Genomic DNA, 17,363 nt, shown 5'->3' on the forward strand with positions numbered 1-17,363 from the left:
AGGGGGGTCTGGAGACTCGGGGGGGGGGTGGAGGAGTTGGCCGGAGTGGTTGTGGTGTGCTCTGAGAAGCTTGCTCTGAAGAAAGCTGAAGGTGGGGGCCTCTGAGACTGTTTCTCCATTTTGGTCACATGAGTAATAGGGACTGATCTCTTTTCTTTGCCCCAGCTATCTAAGGGCTTGGGCCTTTTGGCCCAGCCTAAACAGAAGAGGTATTTAAGCCCTATTCCCTTCTCTCCCTTTTTCTCTCTCCCTATCTCTAATTCCTTTCTTACTCCTATTGTAATTAAACTCCATAAAAGATTTACTGCTGACTTGAGTTTTCATTTAGGAATTGCATAGCTGAATTCCTTGGCGACCTTAAATTAATATATATCAGTCTTTTAAAGTGATTCCCTTGTAACATGCTCCACCTCTCGCTCTCTTATCTTCCTGATGTGGCTTTGGTGGAGTGGACTCTTTTAAACAGGCAAGGAGAACTTGATCATGTTGTCTTATTTTGTTAGATAATTGTCTTTTTATTCCTTTACTTCTAGTGATTATTAATAAACCTTATAAAATATAACACTTGGAATATTGGACATTAATTTAAATCCTACAAAATGAAATCCCAGATGTAATACCTATCTTGTTTAAAAATTACATAGTATAGAAATGTAAACTATGATTCATAGATGACCTTGTGATTTTTAATTTTGACAATTATTAAATACCTTTCATTTAGTTTCTTTGCATATATCTTTTGAATTCCTTTTAAAATAATTCTAATCAAATGAATAAAATAAATATTTCTTATATTATAAAATTATTATATGGATTTTTGTTATATATATTATATGAAAATATTATATGGATATTTAGGCCAGATCTTGCCTTTTTTCCCCCTCCACACTCTTCCAATATAACTCCATAGAGGAAAAACCTGATAATTGGTTTGGTGTATAGGATGTCATGGATTCATCTTTATTTTTTTCCTGTGGTAGCAATCTTTTTATACTCCCTATGAAGAGTAACTTAGCTGGATAAAAATATAGACATATTAAAATATAGACACAAGTTTTCTTTTACCAATTCCTACACAGCAATAAAGGACGGCAATTCACATTGATAGGTAGTTTCTCCCCTTAACACTTAGAATTGTTGCCCAGAATATAGAGAGAAATGGAACTCAGAAAGTCCTCTTGGTATATAGAAGCTACCAAATTATTACTTCAGTGTCATATAGCTAACCCAGTGTCAAGGACGTACTGAGCTGAATACAAAAGAATGATAAAAATGAGGATTGGTTGAAGAAACTGGGAATTGTTAGACTGGCAAAGAGAATATTTGAGGCAACATTATAATTGTCTTCAAATATCTGAGAATTTGTCACAATAAAGAGGAGTTACATTCACTCGGTTTGGCTCAAGAAGGCAGAATGAGGAACATTGGATAGAATTTGCAGAGGCAGGTTTCAACTTGATCCAAGTAAAAACTTCCAAAAATCACAATTCTCCTAAGGTAGAATGGACTGTCTTGAGAGGCAGTGGTTCCCTCATATTGGCAATCATCAAGAAAAGGTTGAGTGTGTTAAATTCAGATTTTTTATTCAGGTATGTTTTGGAGGAAAGTTACATTCCCATTCTCCCATAAATCAAAGAAGTAGCATAGAACAGTAGAACATTTGGATTCAAATCTTCACTTTGTCCATGTAACCTGGTTCAAATTTTTCTGGACCTCAGATCCCTTCTAGATAGTCCATCTTATGAATTGAAAGTAACAAAAGAAATCACACTTTGTACAATTTGGCAGCAATTTACATTTACATAGTCAATATACCAGCAAGAGTGGCTTAGTGTCATGTCCAGCTTCCTAATCCTAAATTATTTGTCTAAATTAAACTGCATTAGGGAAAAAAATATGGCACAGAATACCTGTCTAAAGCAATACTGCATAAGACCCAGCAGTGTTGAGATCCACTGAAGAAAGTCTTGTTGTTTTCAAGCTTTGCTTGCCAAATGGTGACACTGGTGATTTAGGAAGACAGAAAATTAAAGATAGAACTATAAAAGAAAGGATTTTATTATGGTTCCAGTACATGCTCTCTTGACATCTGAGGACAAGCTTGGGAGAGGACAGAGATAATCATCACCTCAAAGATGGGCCATTTTAGGCCTTGGTAACTAGTGAAACACAGAGCCTTAAACATCAGACTTTTTTTCTTTGAACAATTTGAGCATGAAAGAGACATGGTCATAGGGCTATAAACACCACCAGGACAACCACTACCAATGAAAATAAGCATTATTATTGCTAGCATTTAGATAGCACTTTAAAGTTTGCAAGAGCTTTACAAATATTATCTCATTTGTTCTTCATGACAAACCTGGGAGGAGAGTGCCATGATAACCCATATTATCAAAATAAGGATATATATCTAAAAAGATGAAAGGACTGCTGAGTTGCATATTACTACTTAATTAAAAGTTTTGCCAAAATTTAGTTGAACTTGCACCCAGAGCATCATCATCAGTTTTAAAATGCTGTCAAAAAGAGAAATGAGGTTTCAGTTCAGTTGCTTTTCAGTCATAGCCAACTCTTCTTTTCATAGCAAAGATACTTTAATGGTTTTCCATTTCTTTTCCCAGCTCATTTTGCAGATGAGGAAACTGAGGCAAACAGGGGGAGAGATAGAGAGCTCCAGCAGATATTTGGATAACTGAAGTCTCCTCTTCCCATCACTATTACATCATGCTTCTGTTCCAGCCTTGTGATCTATTCTCCAAACTCTTCCTTTTATTTTCTTCTTTATGTACAGATGGTCTATAGTATACTTCAAAGAAAAAAATCACTTCTACTCTCCCTCCTTTCTCTCACCAAAATAATGACTATCATACTTTCCCTGGCTAGTAATTAGATTGAGGCTATGCTAATCAGATTGCATTCCTTTTCTATCTCCCTCTCTTAAAATGTTTAGCTTCCATTAAGGTTCATCCTAGGGTCTACCTCTAATAGGATACCTTTCTGATCCCTTAATTTATTAGTCTTTTCTCTCCCTCTTCAAATTACATTTTATTTATTGGTCCTACTCTTCAGTAGCATGGAAACTCCTTGAAGGCAGGGACTGCTTTTGCCTTTGTGTCTCTCATAGATAGCTGCCACTGTGCCTTGTATATAACAGCATCCATGTTAAATGATATTGAATGGACAAAAGAGAAATAGACTTGTTCTATGGAATTCAAGATGAAAAAAATAGCAAAGGGCAAAGAATGATCACAATTTATCCATCAGGTAATTTTACTTAAAAATTCTTAATAGTGTAAATAAAAGTCAAGCTACATTTGGTAAGTGTTCAGAGGAGATGACTCTCACAATGTCATAGTCATCTTCCATTCTTTATTCTCCTGCTGCACCTAGGCAAAATTAATTATCAAGTTTTGTCAATGTTGTCTACAAAATCTCTCTCTTTGTCCCCTTTTCTTAAAGCATAGGACCATTACAACCTCTTTAGGCTCTTACGATTTCTCATTTGAACTATTGTAACAGTCTCTTAATTATATACTCAACTTCCAGGCTCTCCCCTCTTTAATCCATCCTTTATATAGGCTGTCAGGGTTATTTTGATTATGTCACCTTCTTAAATCCCCACCCTCTCCTTCACCCCATGAAGCACTTATTTTCTCTAAGATTGAACACGAACTGCTTTTAAAGTCCTTTACCATCTGCCTCCAACCTACCTTTTTGCCATTACTTTCCTTTATTCATTCTACATTTCAGACAAATTGACCTACTTACTGCTCTCTATGCATTATATTTTGGGGCAGGTAGATAAGGTGTTGGGCCTGGAGTTCAAATCTGGTCTTGGATAATCCCTAGCTGTGTGACTCTAAATAAGTCACTTAACCCTTTTGGCCTCAGTTTCCTCATCTGTAAAACGATCTAGAAAAGGAAATGGCAAAACACTTCAATATCTAAGGCAACAAATCTCCAAATAGAGTCACAAAGGCAGACACAATGGTATGACATCATACAAGAGATATATTTAATTTCTTGCTTGGTTCTTTTGTATGATCTATTCTAGAAAACCTTCCTGTATCTTTGCCTTTTAGAATCCCTAACTTTCTTCAAAAACAAATTCGTGTTATCTCTTAACATGAAACTTTTCCACTTCCCTCAGTTAGTATTTTCCTCCTCTTAAACTATTTTATGTCATATATTTTGTATTTATTTCTCTAGGTACATGTTGATTTCCTTAAGTAGAGTGTAAATTTCTTCAGCTTGAGTGCATCATGTTCATCTTTGTTACCCCAGCACGAAGTACAAGACTGGACATTTAGGAAGTGCTTAATGAATTCTTGTTTAATTCAACTTATTTGAATTATATTTAATTAAAATTAATGACATCAAAGTGCTCACATTATGGGAAATTTCAAGAAATTACTGAATAATGTTATCATAGGGCTGGAAGGAAATTTAGAGGACATTCTAGCTGCATTCCCATTAGAGGAAGGTCTTGGAAGTTATAAAGTCTGGCATTTTATTTGTAACATTTATCATCTTTCTATAGTTAAGGGTTACCTGGGGTTTCAGGAAGCTTTTTTTGTTTTTGTTTTTGTTTTTGTTTTTGTCTTTGTTTTTGCTTTTTCCCTATAGGGGGCCCAATTTCATACTGGGCTAAGTAGCAAAAATAGAGGTCTGGTCTCTGAAGAGGAGGGGAAAAGATACATTACATTTCATATATATATATATATATATATATATATATATATGTATATATATATATATACATATATATATATATATATATATGTATATTCAAGTAGGTAAATCCTTGGCAGCTTCAGAAAGTGACTGTTGTGGCGGGGAAAAAGTCTTAGTGAATTCTTGTGGTTCGTTAAGATGAGGGTGAAAAATGAAGGAATCCAGAGCCAAGAAAATGCAATTAAACATTGGCACTGATTTTAAAACCAAAATTTAAAAAAAAATACCCTCCTGGATATTTAAATTTCCTAGGCCTAGGCTCGTGTCATTTTTTTCCCCTTAACTCAGCTAATTTTTCTCCACTTGGAGCTCAAGCCCTCAGGCCTATAAAACAAGCTGATTTGTAGACTTTTTAATTGTGACAAGAAGGAAAATTACAGAAAAAAAATGTATTTAGCACAGGAGATCTCCCTTGATAGCTTAGGCTGACACATTTTTTTCACTTTAGTTTGCTTTAAATAAGGAAAATGGTAAGAGAGGATTAGATTGGGTTAAATGTGCATCTTAGTATATATCTTTAAATTCCTTGCTGATATTAACTTAGGTTATGACCAACAACTGGATGAAAACATTAATTAAAAAAATTTACCTTCCATCTTAAAATTAGTACTGTGTATCAATTTCAAGGTAGAAGTGTTAATGATTGGGCAAAGGGAGTTATGTGACTTGCCCAAGGCAAGCTAGGAACTGTATGAGTCCATATTTGAACCTAGGACTTGCCATTTCCAGGGCTGGCTCTCAATCCACTGAGCCACCTAGTTGTCCCCCAAACATAGTTTTAGTCATTTATTTGGTGCAAAATTTATTTGATGTGTGGTATAATGTGGTATAGTTTGAAAGAACAGGCTATCAATGTACTGAGCACCTAGCTGCCCTTTAGCCTCAGTTTTTTAATCTGCAAAATAAAGGAGTTGGTCTAGATGAGTCTAGAAGGAATTTTGAAGTCCCTTTCATATCTAAATGACATTTAATTAATGATAGAAATAGTTAACTAGCTAAATGATAGAACATAGATTCAAGGAATTTGAGAGCTTACAGGGTGCTCTATAATTATTAGTTGAATCTATACACAAAATGAACCTCCATGATAAAATGTCTAAACAATGGTTATTTGACCTCTGTTGAAGAGTTGTAGAAAGGGGACACCCACCATCTTTCCAGGCAACTCATTCCATTTTTGTATAGCTCTGATCATTATAAAGTCTTTCCTGACACCAATTGTTATTGGATGCTTTACAGCTTCTACTTCTCACCCCTGATTTTGACTTCTGGGGGAACAGAACAAATCTAATCTGTCCTTCATGTGACAATCCTTCAGATTTTTGAGGATGCCATCATTTCTTTCTTTTCTCAAAATTTCTTTTTCATTCCAAGTTAAATATGTACAATTACCTTAACAAATAACATTGTAAAGCTTAATCTAAATCTTAATCTTAATCTAAATGTATTATGGACATTTGGACTTGAAATCTGACACAGTTGAATCAAAATATTATAATAATAATAATTGGCATTTCATTGTATGTTAAAATTGGTAAAGCACTTTACATATGTCATCTTATTTGACCCTTACAATAATACTAAAAGGTAGGTGCTTTAGTATTCTCATTTTTTTTAGATGAGGAAACTCTGGCTGACTTGTCCCTAGTTATACAGCCAGTAAGTATCAAGCTGGACTTTTATTCAGATCTTCCTGATTTCAAGTATAGCATACTGCCTATGGACATATAGCATACTACCTACTTTACCACTTAACCTTGCTCTTTGTCTGCAACAAATCTTGATTTTGTTTATTGAAATTTAAATAGAAATTGATTTGATTTACCAAAGGAGTCATTCTAATTTTCCTAGTGAAATAATGAGTAATGAACAGAAGAAGACTCTCAGAGTTGGAAGGAATCAGAGGCCATCTAGTTCAACCAATACTCCCCAGTCCCCTCAAAAAACATTCTTTCCACAACACACCCAACAAATGGTCATCTAGCCATTACTGAAGATCTCCATTGAGGAGAAACCCATTACCACCTGAACAAAAGCCCATTGCAACAGCACAAATGTTTTGGAAATTTACTTTTAAATAGAACTTTAAATCTGTCTCTCTTTTATTTCACCTTTAACAGAACAAGCCTAATACATCTCCCACAAAATAGTCTTAAAATATTTTAGAACAGATTTCAAAAACCATAAAGTTCCCTTCTACACTTATTCTTACCCCTTTCCAAGTCTTCTTTGCTCCAGGCTATAAGTGTGCAGTTTCTTCAATGAAGCCTTATATAGGCTTAAGGCCTTTTGTCAACCCTAGTTGCAATCTTTTGGAGGTTTTCCAGCCTATCAATGTTCTCAATATAATGAGAAGTAGTAGAAAGGTTGTCATCTGTTGATATTGATTTATTTATTTAATCTGGTTGATAAGATACATATTCCCCAAGGGGTTTTGATCCTTAAGTAAACTTGAGGACCATCTATTGTAATCCATGTAATCAATCCACAAGGCTCTTGATGCTGGTTTAATGGTAAAGAAATCATTCTCTCATGCCTTGCAGTCTAAAGGTCCTTTATAATGAATGAAATGTTTCAGTTCTAACTGGTGAGCTCAAAGTAATAGGGATGATGTGAGTCCTGCAACCATTATAGCATTTCTTCTTACCAGGGTTGAGATGCTTAATGCCTTAGTTTTAGAGTAAAAAAATGCATAATATGCAAAGGAGAGTAGCACCTCCAAGGCAATGATTCAAAGCTCCATGAATGGATGAGATTGGAGGGGAGAGACTTACCTTTTTGACCTCGTACTTAATGGCAAGCTTGATTCTGCTCAGACTTGGACGGTGATAATCGGCCCAGACTTGAATGTTCACATCGCCATTTAAAATTGCCTCCACTTCTTCTGTGTCCCTGCAGAGGTCCAGCACACCCACCACAAAATCCTTGCACTGCATAGATAACTTCCTGTAATCATTCTAACAAAATAAAGAGAAATCAGGCGTGTTTAACACTGAGGGCTGTAGCTGTACTCATCCAGGGCAGGAATGCAAATCCATAGCTTCTGAAGGACATTTTCCCCAAGATGACTGTATATATAATATAGCAAAAGAAAAGAAGACCTATACTTCATTTTCTGGTAAGAATCTTTAGCAACTGGTCACCTTGAGATTCACCATGCTATAATGGCAAGAATGGCATTTCTAGCCATAGACCTATCTATGACCTATCAGCAGATCTGTCTGATATTGGTTAAATTATTTCCCCTCTCTGGATTTGTTTCCTCATCTGGAAAATGACGATGTGGACAAAATGATCCCTAAGACCTCTTCCAATTCTAATTTCTATGATCTTCCATTTCCCAACCAGATTAATTATTTGATAAAATCATGATGCACAAAAGAATTGGCAGACTTCACTGTTATCATCTCCAACTCATCTGAATCACCACCTTTATAAATGATATAAATTGAGAAAAATTTAGCTTCTTAATTTGAAATGGGAAAGATGTAGGATTGGCAAAACTGTGTGTAGGTATGTCTTTTTTCATACTATCTGTGTTTCTGAAGCATTATGTAGATACTGGGCATATGAAGTCAAATTATATTTTAAAGGCACTATTTCTAAGGAAATCACAGTGACCTCTTTTGTAAAATGAATGATCAACTCTTAATTCATCAATTTGTCATGGAATGGAGATGTATCTATATAAGAAAAGAACCAGAGTTGAAGTCAGAATAGGAAGATTCAAACCCTAACTCTGTTGCTTAATACCTGTGCGTCCTTAAGGACTTTACTCTCTCTTTCTCCGGGTTCTTATCTTTGTGAAATGAGGAAGTTGGGCTAGAAAATCTCAAAGATCCTTCCAGCTCTGACTGATTCCTTAATCCTAAGGACATGCTTTCTGCGTATTTCCCCCCCTAAAGTAAGGGATATTTGGACAGCCCTTGTCCTTGCAATTTATTTTTATTAAAGTAATACTTCTTTTTCAGGATAGAATGATGGACTGCGTCTTTCTCATTCTACCTCTTCCCTGTCTCTTGATTTTAGTTTCATTTTTTTCTCATACATTTCAAGTAAGAATCTCTAATGTATGTATATACCTTTATAAAATATGATTCCACACTCCCACAACCTACTAGTCTGCAGTAAACAAAAATCTCATTCCCTTAAGGTTTCCTTGTCAGCAATGGCCTCTGGGGCTTTTTCCAACTTTAATATTCTGGGATTCTGTGATCAAAGTTAAAATGAATTTATCCAGCATATACAGGAAAAGTTATATATCACTTTCACTTTTAACTGCTCACTTTTATCTGCTGTCAACAACTCCAGTTGCTGTTTTAAAAAAAGGACCATCTTGCTTGATTAAAAACCTTTACTCCTCCAAGCATATATTTGAAACTAGACCAGGCAACTATGTGCTTATTCCCTGACTTGCAGTATCTTTCATTGAGAATTATATTAAAATATAATTTTGTGTTGGAAATGGAAGTTAGTAAATATTTGTTTACCAATAGGAAGGATGGACTAAGGTATGTTAAGATGGGATTGGTTGTCTTTTATTGCTCTCCACTTCAGTAGTCAATTATTTTGACACCACAAAGGGAAAACAAGGGCTGTTTCAACCCAACAGAACAAACCATACTCTCTCCTGCTTTTACTGTTCTTTCTCATTTTGTCCTTCATGCCTATAAGGCTCTCCTTCTCCCCTTTTGCCTGTTGAATTACTACCCATCCTTTAAAACCCAACTCAAATTGCCACTTCCTTATGGAACTTTGCTGATATCCCCAGGTGTTCCCTTATAACACTCATAACAATGAACTTAGAAAATAATATATAATAGAGCTAACTGTTATTGTGTTTCATCCTCATGACATAGTTTCAGTTCCAAGAGGGTAGAAGACATTTTATTTAACCTTTATACTTCTCTCTATGTGACTGAGCATACTGTTCTAAACATAGTGGTGCTAAAGAAATGTTAGATGAATGAACTTACATATATTATTCAGTAAGAAAATCCATCTAATTTCACAAAGCTTTGGGGAAAAGTATTAGCTTGAACATTCTGTGGAATGTATGAAACTATTGGGAGAAGTGCCTTGAGATTAGGGAAGGTGGCATGGAATATCAGGAAAGTGAACTAAGTGGAAGAAAAGCAGTATGCTGAATAGAGTAGTTAATTTGGGCTAAGGAAGATCTAACTTAGAATCCTGACTCAAACATTGACTAGCTGTGTAATCCTGCATAAGTCTCTCTACCTCTCTTAGCTTCAGTTCTTCAATAGTAAAATGGAGTTAATAAGAACATCTGTTTCATAGTGTTGTTGTTGAAGAAACATGCTGTTACCATGGGAAAATTGCCCTCCAGACAATACCCTAATGGGGCCCCTTGTCCCAAGAACTAAAACGACCACATCCCTATTTATGTACTGCCATAAGGACATGTTATCTCAAGACTTGTAAACCTCAAATTTCCTTAGACTTATAAATGTTGGAAATTTCACCATTGGGATATTTCATACTTGGAAAATTTCTTACTGATAGTCTATTGGAATGGGAACTCCATTGGCATGGGAGGTTCCTTCTCTTCCCTTCTTAAGATTACTTTAGGACAGAAACCCTTTGCTGAACAATGGAAAGGACTTTGACCTATGCTTAAGCATAGAACAGGAATTTCTTTGAGTCTTGATTGATTTTAGAATTGATACAATGGAGATACTTGGAATAAATCTCCACCCTATTCAGTCCTAATAGGATTGAGTAAGGGCTGCAGCCTAGATCAAAATTTAATTATTCCAATCTCTACCATACTCAAGTTAACAGGATTTGGAAAGGGCTGTAGCAAAGGAGTAAAGATTTAATCATTTGAAAATATGACCTTCAACAGACATGTGCAAAAGCCAGAAACCTCTGGGCGGTCCTGGGTTAAGCTAGAGCCTCCATTGGCACAGGGAAATTGATGAACAGGGATTGGTAGATGGGAGAACTGAGGGGAGGAACTTGGATGGTTTCCTTAAAGATAGGGGGTCTGAAGACTCAGGGAGGGTGGTTGAGGTTTTGGTCGGTGTGGTTCCTGGGCTCTGAGAAGGCTTGCTCTGAAGGAAGCTGAAGGTGGGGGCCTCTGAGACTGTTTCTCCATTTTGGACACGTGAGTAATAGGGACTGGTCTCTTTTCTTTGCTCCAGCTATCTAAGGGCTTGGGCCTTTTGGCCCAGCCTAAACAGAAGGGGTATTTAAGCCCTATTCCCTTCTCTCCCCTTTCTCTCTCTCTCTCTATCTCTAATTCCTTTCTTACTCCTATTGTAATTAAACTCCAAAAAAGGCTGACGGCTGACTTGAATTTTTCATTTAGGAATTACATAGCTGATTCCTTGGCGACCTTAAATTAATATATATCAGTCTTTTAAAGTGATTCCCTTGTTACAGACTTCAGGTTCCACTGACCTGGGTCACTGACCATATGTTAAAAGGAAACATCTGGGACTAAGGTTGATGTGTCTTAACTTTTGGTGCCTGGTTCTCAAGACAACCCCCCACCCCTAGCCCCTCTATATAAACCAGGCCTATACAATGATCGAGGTCTTTCACTTCTTGTAGAGGCCCAAGTTATAGCTTGAATAAAGTACCTATTGTGTATTGCATTACTTGGAATCTGAACCAGAACTGGACCGAACACTGTGAAGATAACATATTATTATAATGTGTATAAAACATTTTACAAACTTTAAAGTCCTAAAAAAATGATAGCTTTTATTATTGGAAGAATTGCTTTTTTTTAAGCTGATTTATCTCTATTGATCACTTACATTTAATACAAGTGAATAGCTCTCTTACTGAGAAAGAAGAAAATAGAGGGTGAAGGAAGGATCTGGAAGAATTTCTTGGATTCTATTTTCATCTCCCAGAATGGGAAATACCAATTATCTAACCACAGACATATTTTCTACAAGTCATACTCCTAGCAGGGAAGGGAGAAGGAATAACCATTTATTAAACACCTACTCTATATATTAGGTAGTATACTGAGCATTTTTACAAATATCATCTTATTTAATCCTCACAACAACCTTGGGGAAAAGATATCTTTATTTTACATTTAAGAAATGGGGTTGATTTTCTCAGTCAGAATCAGAAAAATATTGTTTGAGGTTAGATTTGAACTCAGGTCTTCCTGATATCCATTGCACCACATAGATAGTTAGTTTAGTTAGTAGTAGTATCTCAGTAATCGAGGATGACGATTGTCTTTGTGCACTTTCATCTGTGATGTAGATGAGTGTGCACAAAGACACTTGTGCGTGAAAGAGATTTAAGTGGAAAAGTCAATGCACAGAGACAGTCCCACTCTCTTGGCGTTGGAAGCCTGGGTCCAGTGGCACGGAAAGTCGTTACACCTGGAGACTTCTTCAGCTGCATTGGATGGTCGTGTTGTCTTTTGTGCTCCAACACGCCCTAAGCACTCCACAGTGCTTTGCTGCATCACCATCTCAGCCATTGAACCTTCTTATTGGTTTCTTCCATCTGTTTGGCCGAAGCAGTCTTCACATGCTGGGTGAGCAAAGCCTTAGTTCACCAGGGGTCTACGACCCGATGGCTACCCTCACAAGGTTTAGCTGGCCTGTTGAAGCCGTTGCCCAGGGTGTGGCCACTGCCACATGCTAGCAGCTACTAGGAGCCATAAGTGAGAGCTGGGTGTCAGGTGGTGGTCAGAGGCTGGAGAGCTGCCCTAGAAGGGCATGACAAGCCCTCCATACCAGAGATACTACTCCTCCCTGAGTACCCCATACACCCCTCATGGATAGTGTTATCATATAAAGATCATATTTAGAACTGAAAGAGATTGAGAGGAATCAAGTTTTGTAATTTTACAAGTATGGAATTTGAGTCCCACAAAGTTTCAGTGGTTTGCATAAATTCATAGAGCTAATTCAGTAGAGTTTGATCTAGGTCCTTTGAATTAAACAGGTGTTCTTTCTGCTAAACTAAGTTCTTCAAGACTTGTCTTTAGCTTTTGACACTGGCAATTTTCACCCTTGATAATCTCCCCTCTGGATTTGTGTGATATTACTTACCCATTGTCTTTCTACTGCCTGCCTGAATGCTTTTTGTAAGGCTTTTTTTAATTGTTAATTGTATATAAAATTATTCTCCCTAGTTGTGAGTGAAGCTTCGGTTTAAAGGTCATCCCCTCTTTTCTTTTTACAGGTTTTGGTGACCTAGTCAGCTCACAGGAGTTTAAGATCTTTTTATCTAGTCCAAATCTCTCTCTCAAGCTACAGTCTACAAGCTGCATAATGGACATTTTAAATAAGATGCTAAATGTCCTTATTCATCTCAAATTCAGTGTGTCCAGATATCTGACAAAGCCAAAGCAAAAATAGACCTGATTAAAAGGGATAGGGAAGGTAAATAGATCCTGACAAAAGGGAGTATAGACAAAGAGGAAATATCACTAATCAACATGTATGCACCAAATGGTATAGCACCCAAATTTCTAATGGAGAAACTAGGAGAATTGAAGGAGGAAATAGATAGTAAAACTCTACTAGTGGGAGATCTGAACAAACCACTATCAAATTTAGATAAATCAAATCAAAAAATAAATAAGAGGGGGAAGCTGGGTGGCTCGGTGGATTGAGAGCCAGGCCTAGAACCAGGAGGTCCTGGGTTTAAATCTGGCCTCAGACACTTCCCGACTGTGGAACCCTGGGCAAGTCACTTAACCCACATTGCCTAGCCCTTACCATTCTTCTGCCTTGGAGCCAATCACAGTATTGACTCCAAGACGGAAGGTAAGGGTTTTAAAAAAAAAAATTTAAAAAAATAAATAAGAATGAGGTAAAATAGATGAATGAAATCTTAGAAAAATTAGAGTTAATAGGTACATGGAGAAAAACAAATTAGGGACAAAAAGGAATACACCTTCTTTTAAGCAGCACATGACACATTCACAAAGATTGGTCATAAAAACATGGCATACAAATTCAGAAAAGCAGAAATAATAAATGGAACAGTTTCAGATCATAAGGCAATAAAATAATGATCAGTAAGGGTACATGGAGAGCTAAATCAAAAATCAATTGGAAATTAAGTAATATGATACTCCAAAATCAGTTAGAGAACAAATCATAGAAACAATTAATAACTTCATTGAAGAAAATGACAATGGAGAGACATCTTTTCAAACCTTATGGGATGCAGCCAAAGCAGTACTCAGAGGAAAATTCCTATCCCTGAGTGCATATATTAACAAATTAGGTGGGGGAGAGAGCAATGAATTGGATATGCAAATCAAAAAACTTGAAAGCTAACAAATTAAAAATCTCCAGAAGAAAACCAAATTAGAAAATCTAAAAATTAAGGGAGAAATAAATAAAATCAGGAGACCAAGCTGTCACTCTTTGTGGATGATATGATGGTCTACTTAAAGAATCCTAGAGAACCAACCAAAAAGCTAGTCAAAATAATCAACAACTTTAGCAAAATAGCAGGATACAAAATAAACCCACATAAGTCATCAGCATTTCTATATATCACCAACTCATCTCAGCAGCAAGTATTAGAAAGAGAAATTCCATTCAAAATCACCTTAAACAATATAAAATACTTAGGAATCTAACTGCTGAGAGACACACAGTCACTATATAAACACAACTACAAAACACTCTCCACACAACTAAAACTAGACTTGAGCAATTGGAAAAACATTAACTGCTCATGGGTAGGATGAGCTAATATAATAAAAATGACCATCCTACCCAAACTTAGCTATCTATTTAGTGCCATACACATTGAATTTCCAAAAAAAAACTTTTTTACTGAATTAGAAAAAAAAATATCAAAGTTCGTTTGGAAGAACAAAGGATCAAGGATATGCCGGGGAATAATGAAAAAAAAAATTCAAAGGAAGGTGGGCTTGCAGTCCCAGATCTCAAACTATATTATAAAACAGTGGTCATCAAAACAATTTGGTATTGGCTACCAAGCAAGACTTAGAAAGAGTCACAAAATGTAAAATAAATAATTTTGACTACATCAAATTAAAATGTTTCTGTACAAACAAAAACAATGTAACTAGAATCAGAAGGGAAGCAACAAATTGGGAAACAATCTTCATAAAAAAACCCTCTGACAAAGGTCTAATTACTCAAATTTATAAAGAGCCAAATCAATTTTACAAAAAATCAAGCCATTCTCAAATTGATAAATGGGCAAGGGACATGAATAGACAGTTTTCAGTTAAAGAAATAAAAACCATTAATAAGCACATGAAAAAGTGTTCTAAATCTCTTATAATCAGAGAGATGCAAATCAAAACAACTCTGAGGTATCACCTCACACCTAGCAGATTGGCTAACCTGGCAGCAAAGGAAAGTAATGAATCCTGGAGGGGATGTGGCAAAGTTCGGACATTAATGCATTGCTGGTGGAGTTGTGAATTGATCCAACCATTCTGGAGGGTAATTTGGAATTATGCCAAAAGGGCGATAAAAGAATGTCTGCCCTTTGACCCAGCCATAGTGCTGCTGGGTTTGTACCCCAAAGAGATCATAAGGGAAAAGACTTATACAAGAATATTCATAGCTGCACTCTTTGTGGTGGCCAAAAATTGGAAAATGAGGGGATGCCCTTCAATTGGGGAATGGCTGAACAAATTGTGGTATATGTTGGTGATGGAATACTATTGTGCTAAAAGGAATAATAAAGTGGAGGAATCCCATGGAGACTGGAAAAACCTCCAGGAAGTGATTCAGAGCGAAAGGAGCAGAACCAGGAAAACATTGTACACAGAGACTGATACACTGTGGTTCAAATGAACATAATGGACTTCTCCATTAGTCTCAATGCATTGTCCTGAACAATCTGCAGGGATCTAGGAGGAAAAACAGTACCCACAAGCAGAAGACAAACAGTGGGAGTAAAAACATGGAGGAAAGTCAACTGCTTAACTACAGGGGTGGAGGGGATATGACTGAGGAAAGACTCTAAATGAATACCCTAATGCAAATACCAACAACATGGAAATGGGTTCATAGCAAGGACACATGTGATACCCAGAGGAATCATGCATTGCCTATGGAAGGGGTGATGGGAGGGGGGGAGAAAAAGAAAATGATCTTTTTTTCAATAAATAATGTTTGAAAATGACCAAATAAAATAATGTTTAAAAGGAAAAAAATAAAGGATGTAAAGAGATTAAAAAAAAAATTCAGTGTGTCCAAAAGAACTCTTTCCAAATATACTCCTATTTCTGGTTAAGGCACCACCATTCTTCCAATTTTCCAGATTTGCAACGACCTCATTTTCATTCAATAAGCTGTCCAATTCTTTCTTTTCTGGTTCCCTAACCTCTCTTGTATACTTTCTCTCTACTTTTATAGCCATGACATTAAAGACTTTTATCATTTTTCACTTCCTTTTTTGTGATTGGCTACTAAATATTCTTTCTGCCTTCTTTCACAGGCTTCAATCCATCTGCTACAACGCTGCCAAAGTAATTTTTCTAGAGTGCAGGTTCAACTATTTCATTTCCCTTCTCAATAAACTAATTGGCTACTCTTCACTTCTAGGAGCAAATACCAGATCCTTTTATTTAACATTTGAAAAACTTCAAACCTGTCTCTAGATGATCACCTTTCCAAACTTATTACATATACTCCACCATCTGTGGTCCATTCACATTTGCCTTTTTACTCTTCCTCCCACATGGTACTTGATGTCTTCTCTCCGACTTTGGCTCCTCTCCATGCTTGGATTTCATTGCCTCCTTTGCTGCACCTCTACGAATTCTTTGTTTGCTTCAAGGCCTTTTTCTACTCCTAATTCCTGAAACTCAGCACTTTTTCTCTTGAATTGTTATGCATGTATTTTTTATGTGTGTGTGTGTGTGTATGTGTATGTATATATATATATATATATATATATTTTTTTTTTTTATGGTGTATGGGGTGCTCAGGGAGGAGTAGTATCTCTGGTATGGAGGGCTCGTCTTGCCCTCCTAGGGCAGCTCTCCAACCTCTGACCCTCACCTGACACCCAGCTCTCACTTGTGGCTCCTAGTAGCTGCTAGCATGCAGCAGTGGCCACACCCTGGGCAACAGCTTCGACAGGTCGGCTAAACCTTGTGAGGGTAGCCATCGGGTCGTAGACCCCTGGAGAACTAAGGCTTTGCTCACCCAGCATGTGAAGACTGCTTCGGCCAAACAGATGGAAGAAACCAATAAGAAGGTTCAATGGCTGAGATGGGGACGCAGCAAAGCACTGTGGAGTACTTAGGGCATGTTGGAGCACAAAAGACAACACAGCCATCCAATGCAGCTGAGGAAGTCTCCAGGTGTAACGATTTTTCATGCCAATGGACCCAGGCTTCCAACGCCAAGAGAGTGGGACTGTCTCTGTGCATCGACTTTTCCACTTAAATCTCCTTCACACACAAGTGTTTTTGTGCACACTCATCTACATCACAGATGAAAACGCACCAAGACAATTGTCATCCTTGGTTACTGAGAGACTACTACTACTATATATATATATGTATATATCTATCTGTATATGTTGTCTTTCCCACAGGGACTATTTAACTTTTACCTTTGTGTTCACAGCACCTAATGCTTAATATAAGATGCTAAATCAGCTCTTGTTATTAA

At 36.7% G+C, this 17,363-nt stretch overlaps 1 protein-coding gene across 1 annotated transcript in view; it reads right to left on the reverse strand.

The window, feature by feature from the left end:
• TRPC7 (transient receptor potential cation channel subfamily C member 7) overlaps positions 1-17,363 on the reverse strand; it is a 460,933-nt gene that overhangs the window by 281,210 nt on the left and 162,360 nt on the right. Inside the window, exon 3 of the mRNA XM_016428186.2 lies at positions 7,512-7,694. Within this exon, the coding sequence (XP_016283672.2) occupies positions 7,512-7,694 (183 nt within the window). The remainder of the gene's footprint in view (positions 1-7,511; positions 7,695-17,363) is intronic.

This window comes from Monodelphis domestica, chromosome 1, assembly GCF_027887165.1.
Source record: "Monodelphis domestica isolate mMonDom1 chromosome 1, mMonDom1.pri, whole genome shotgun sequence".
In the NCBI taxonomy this organism is placed as follows: Eukaryota; Metazoa; Chordata; class Mammalia; order Didelphimorphia; family Didelphidae; genus Monodelphis; species Monodelphis domestica.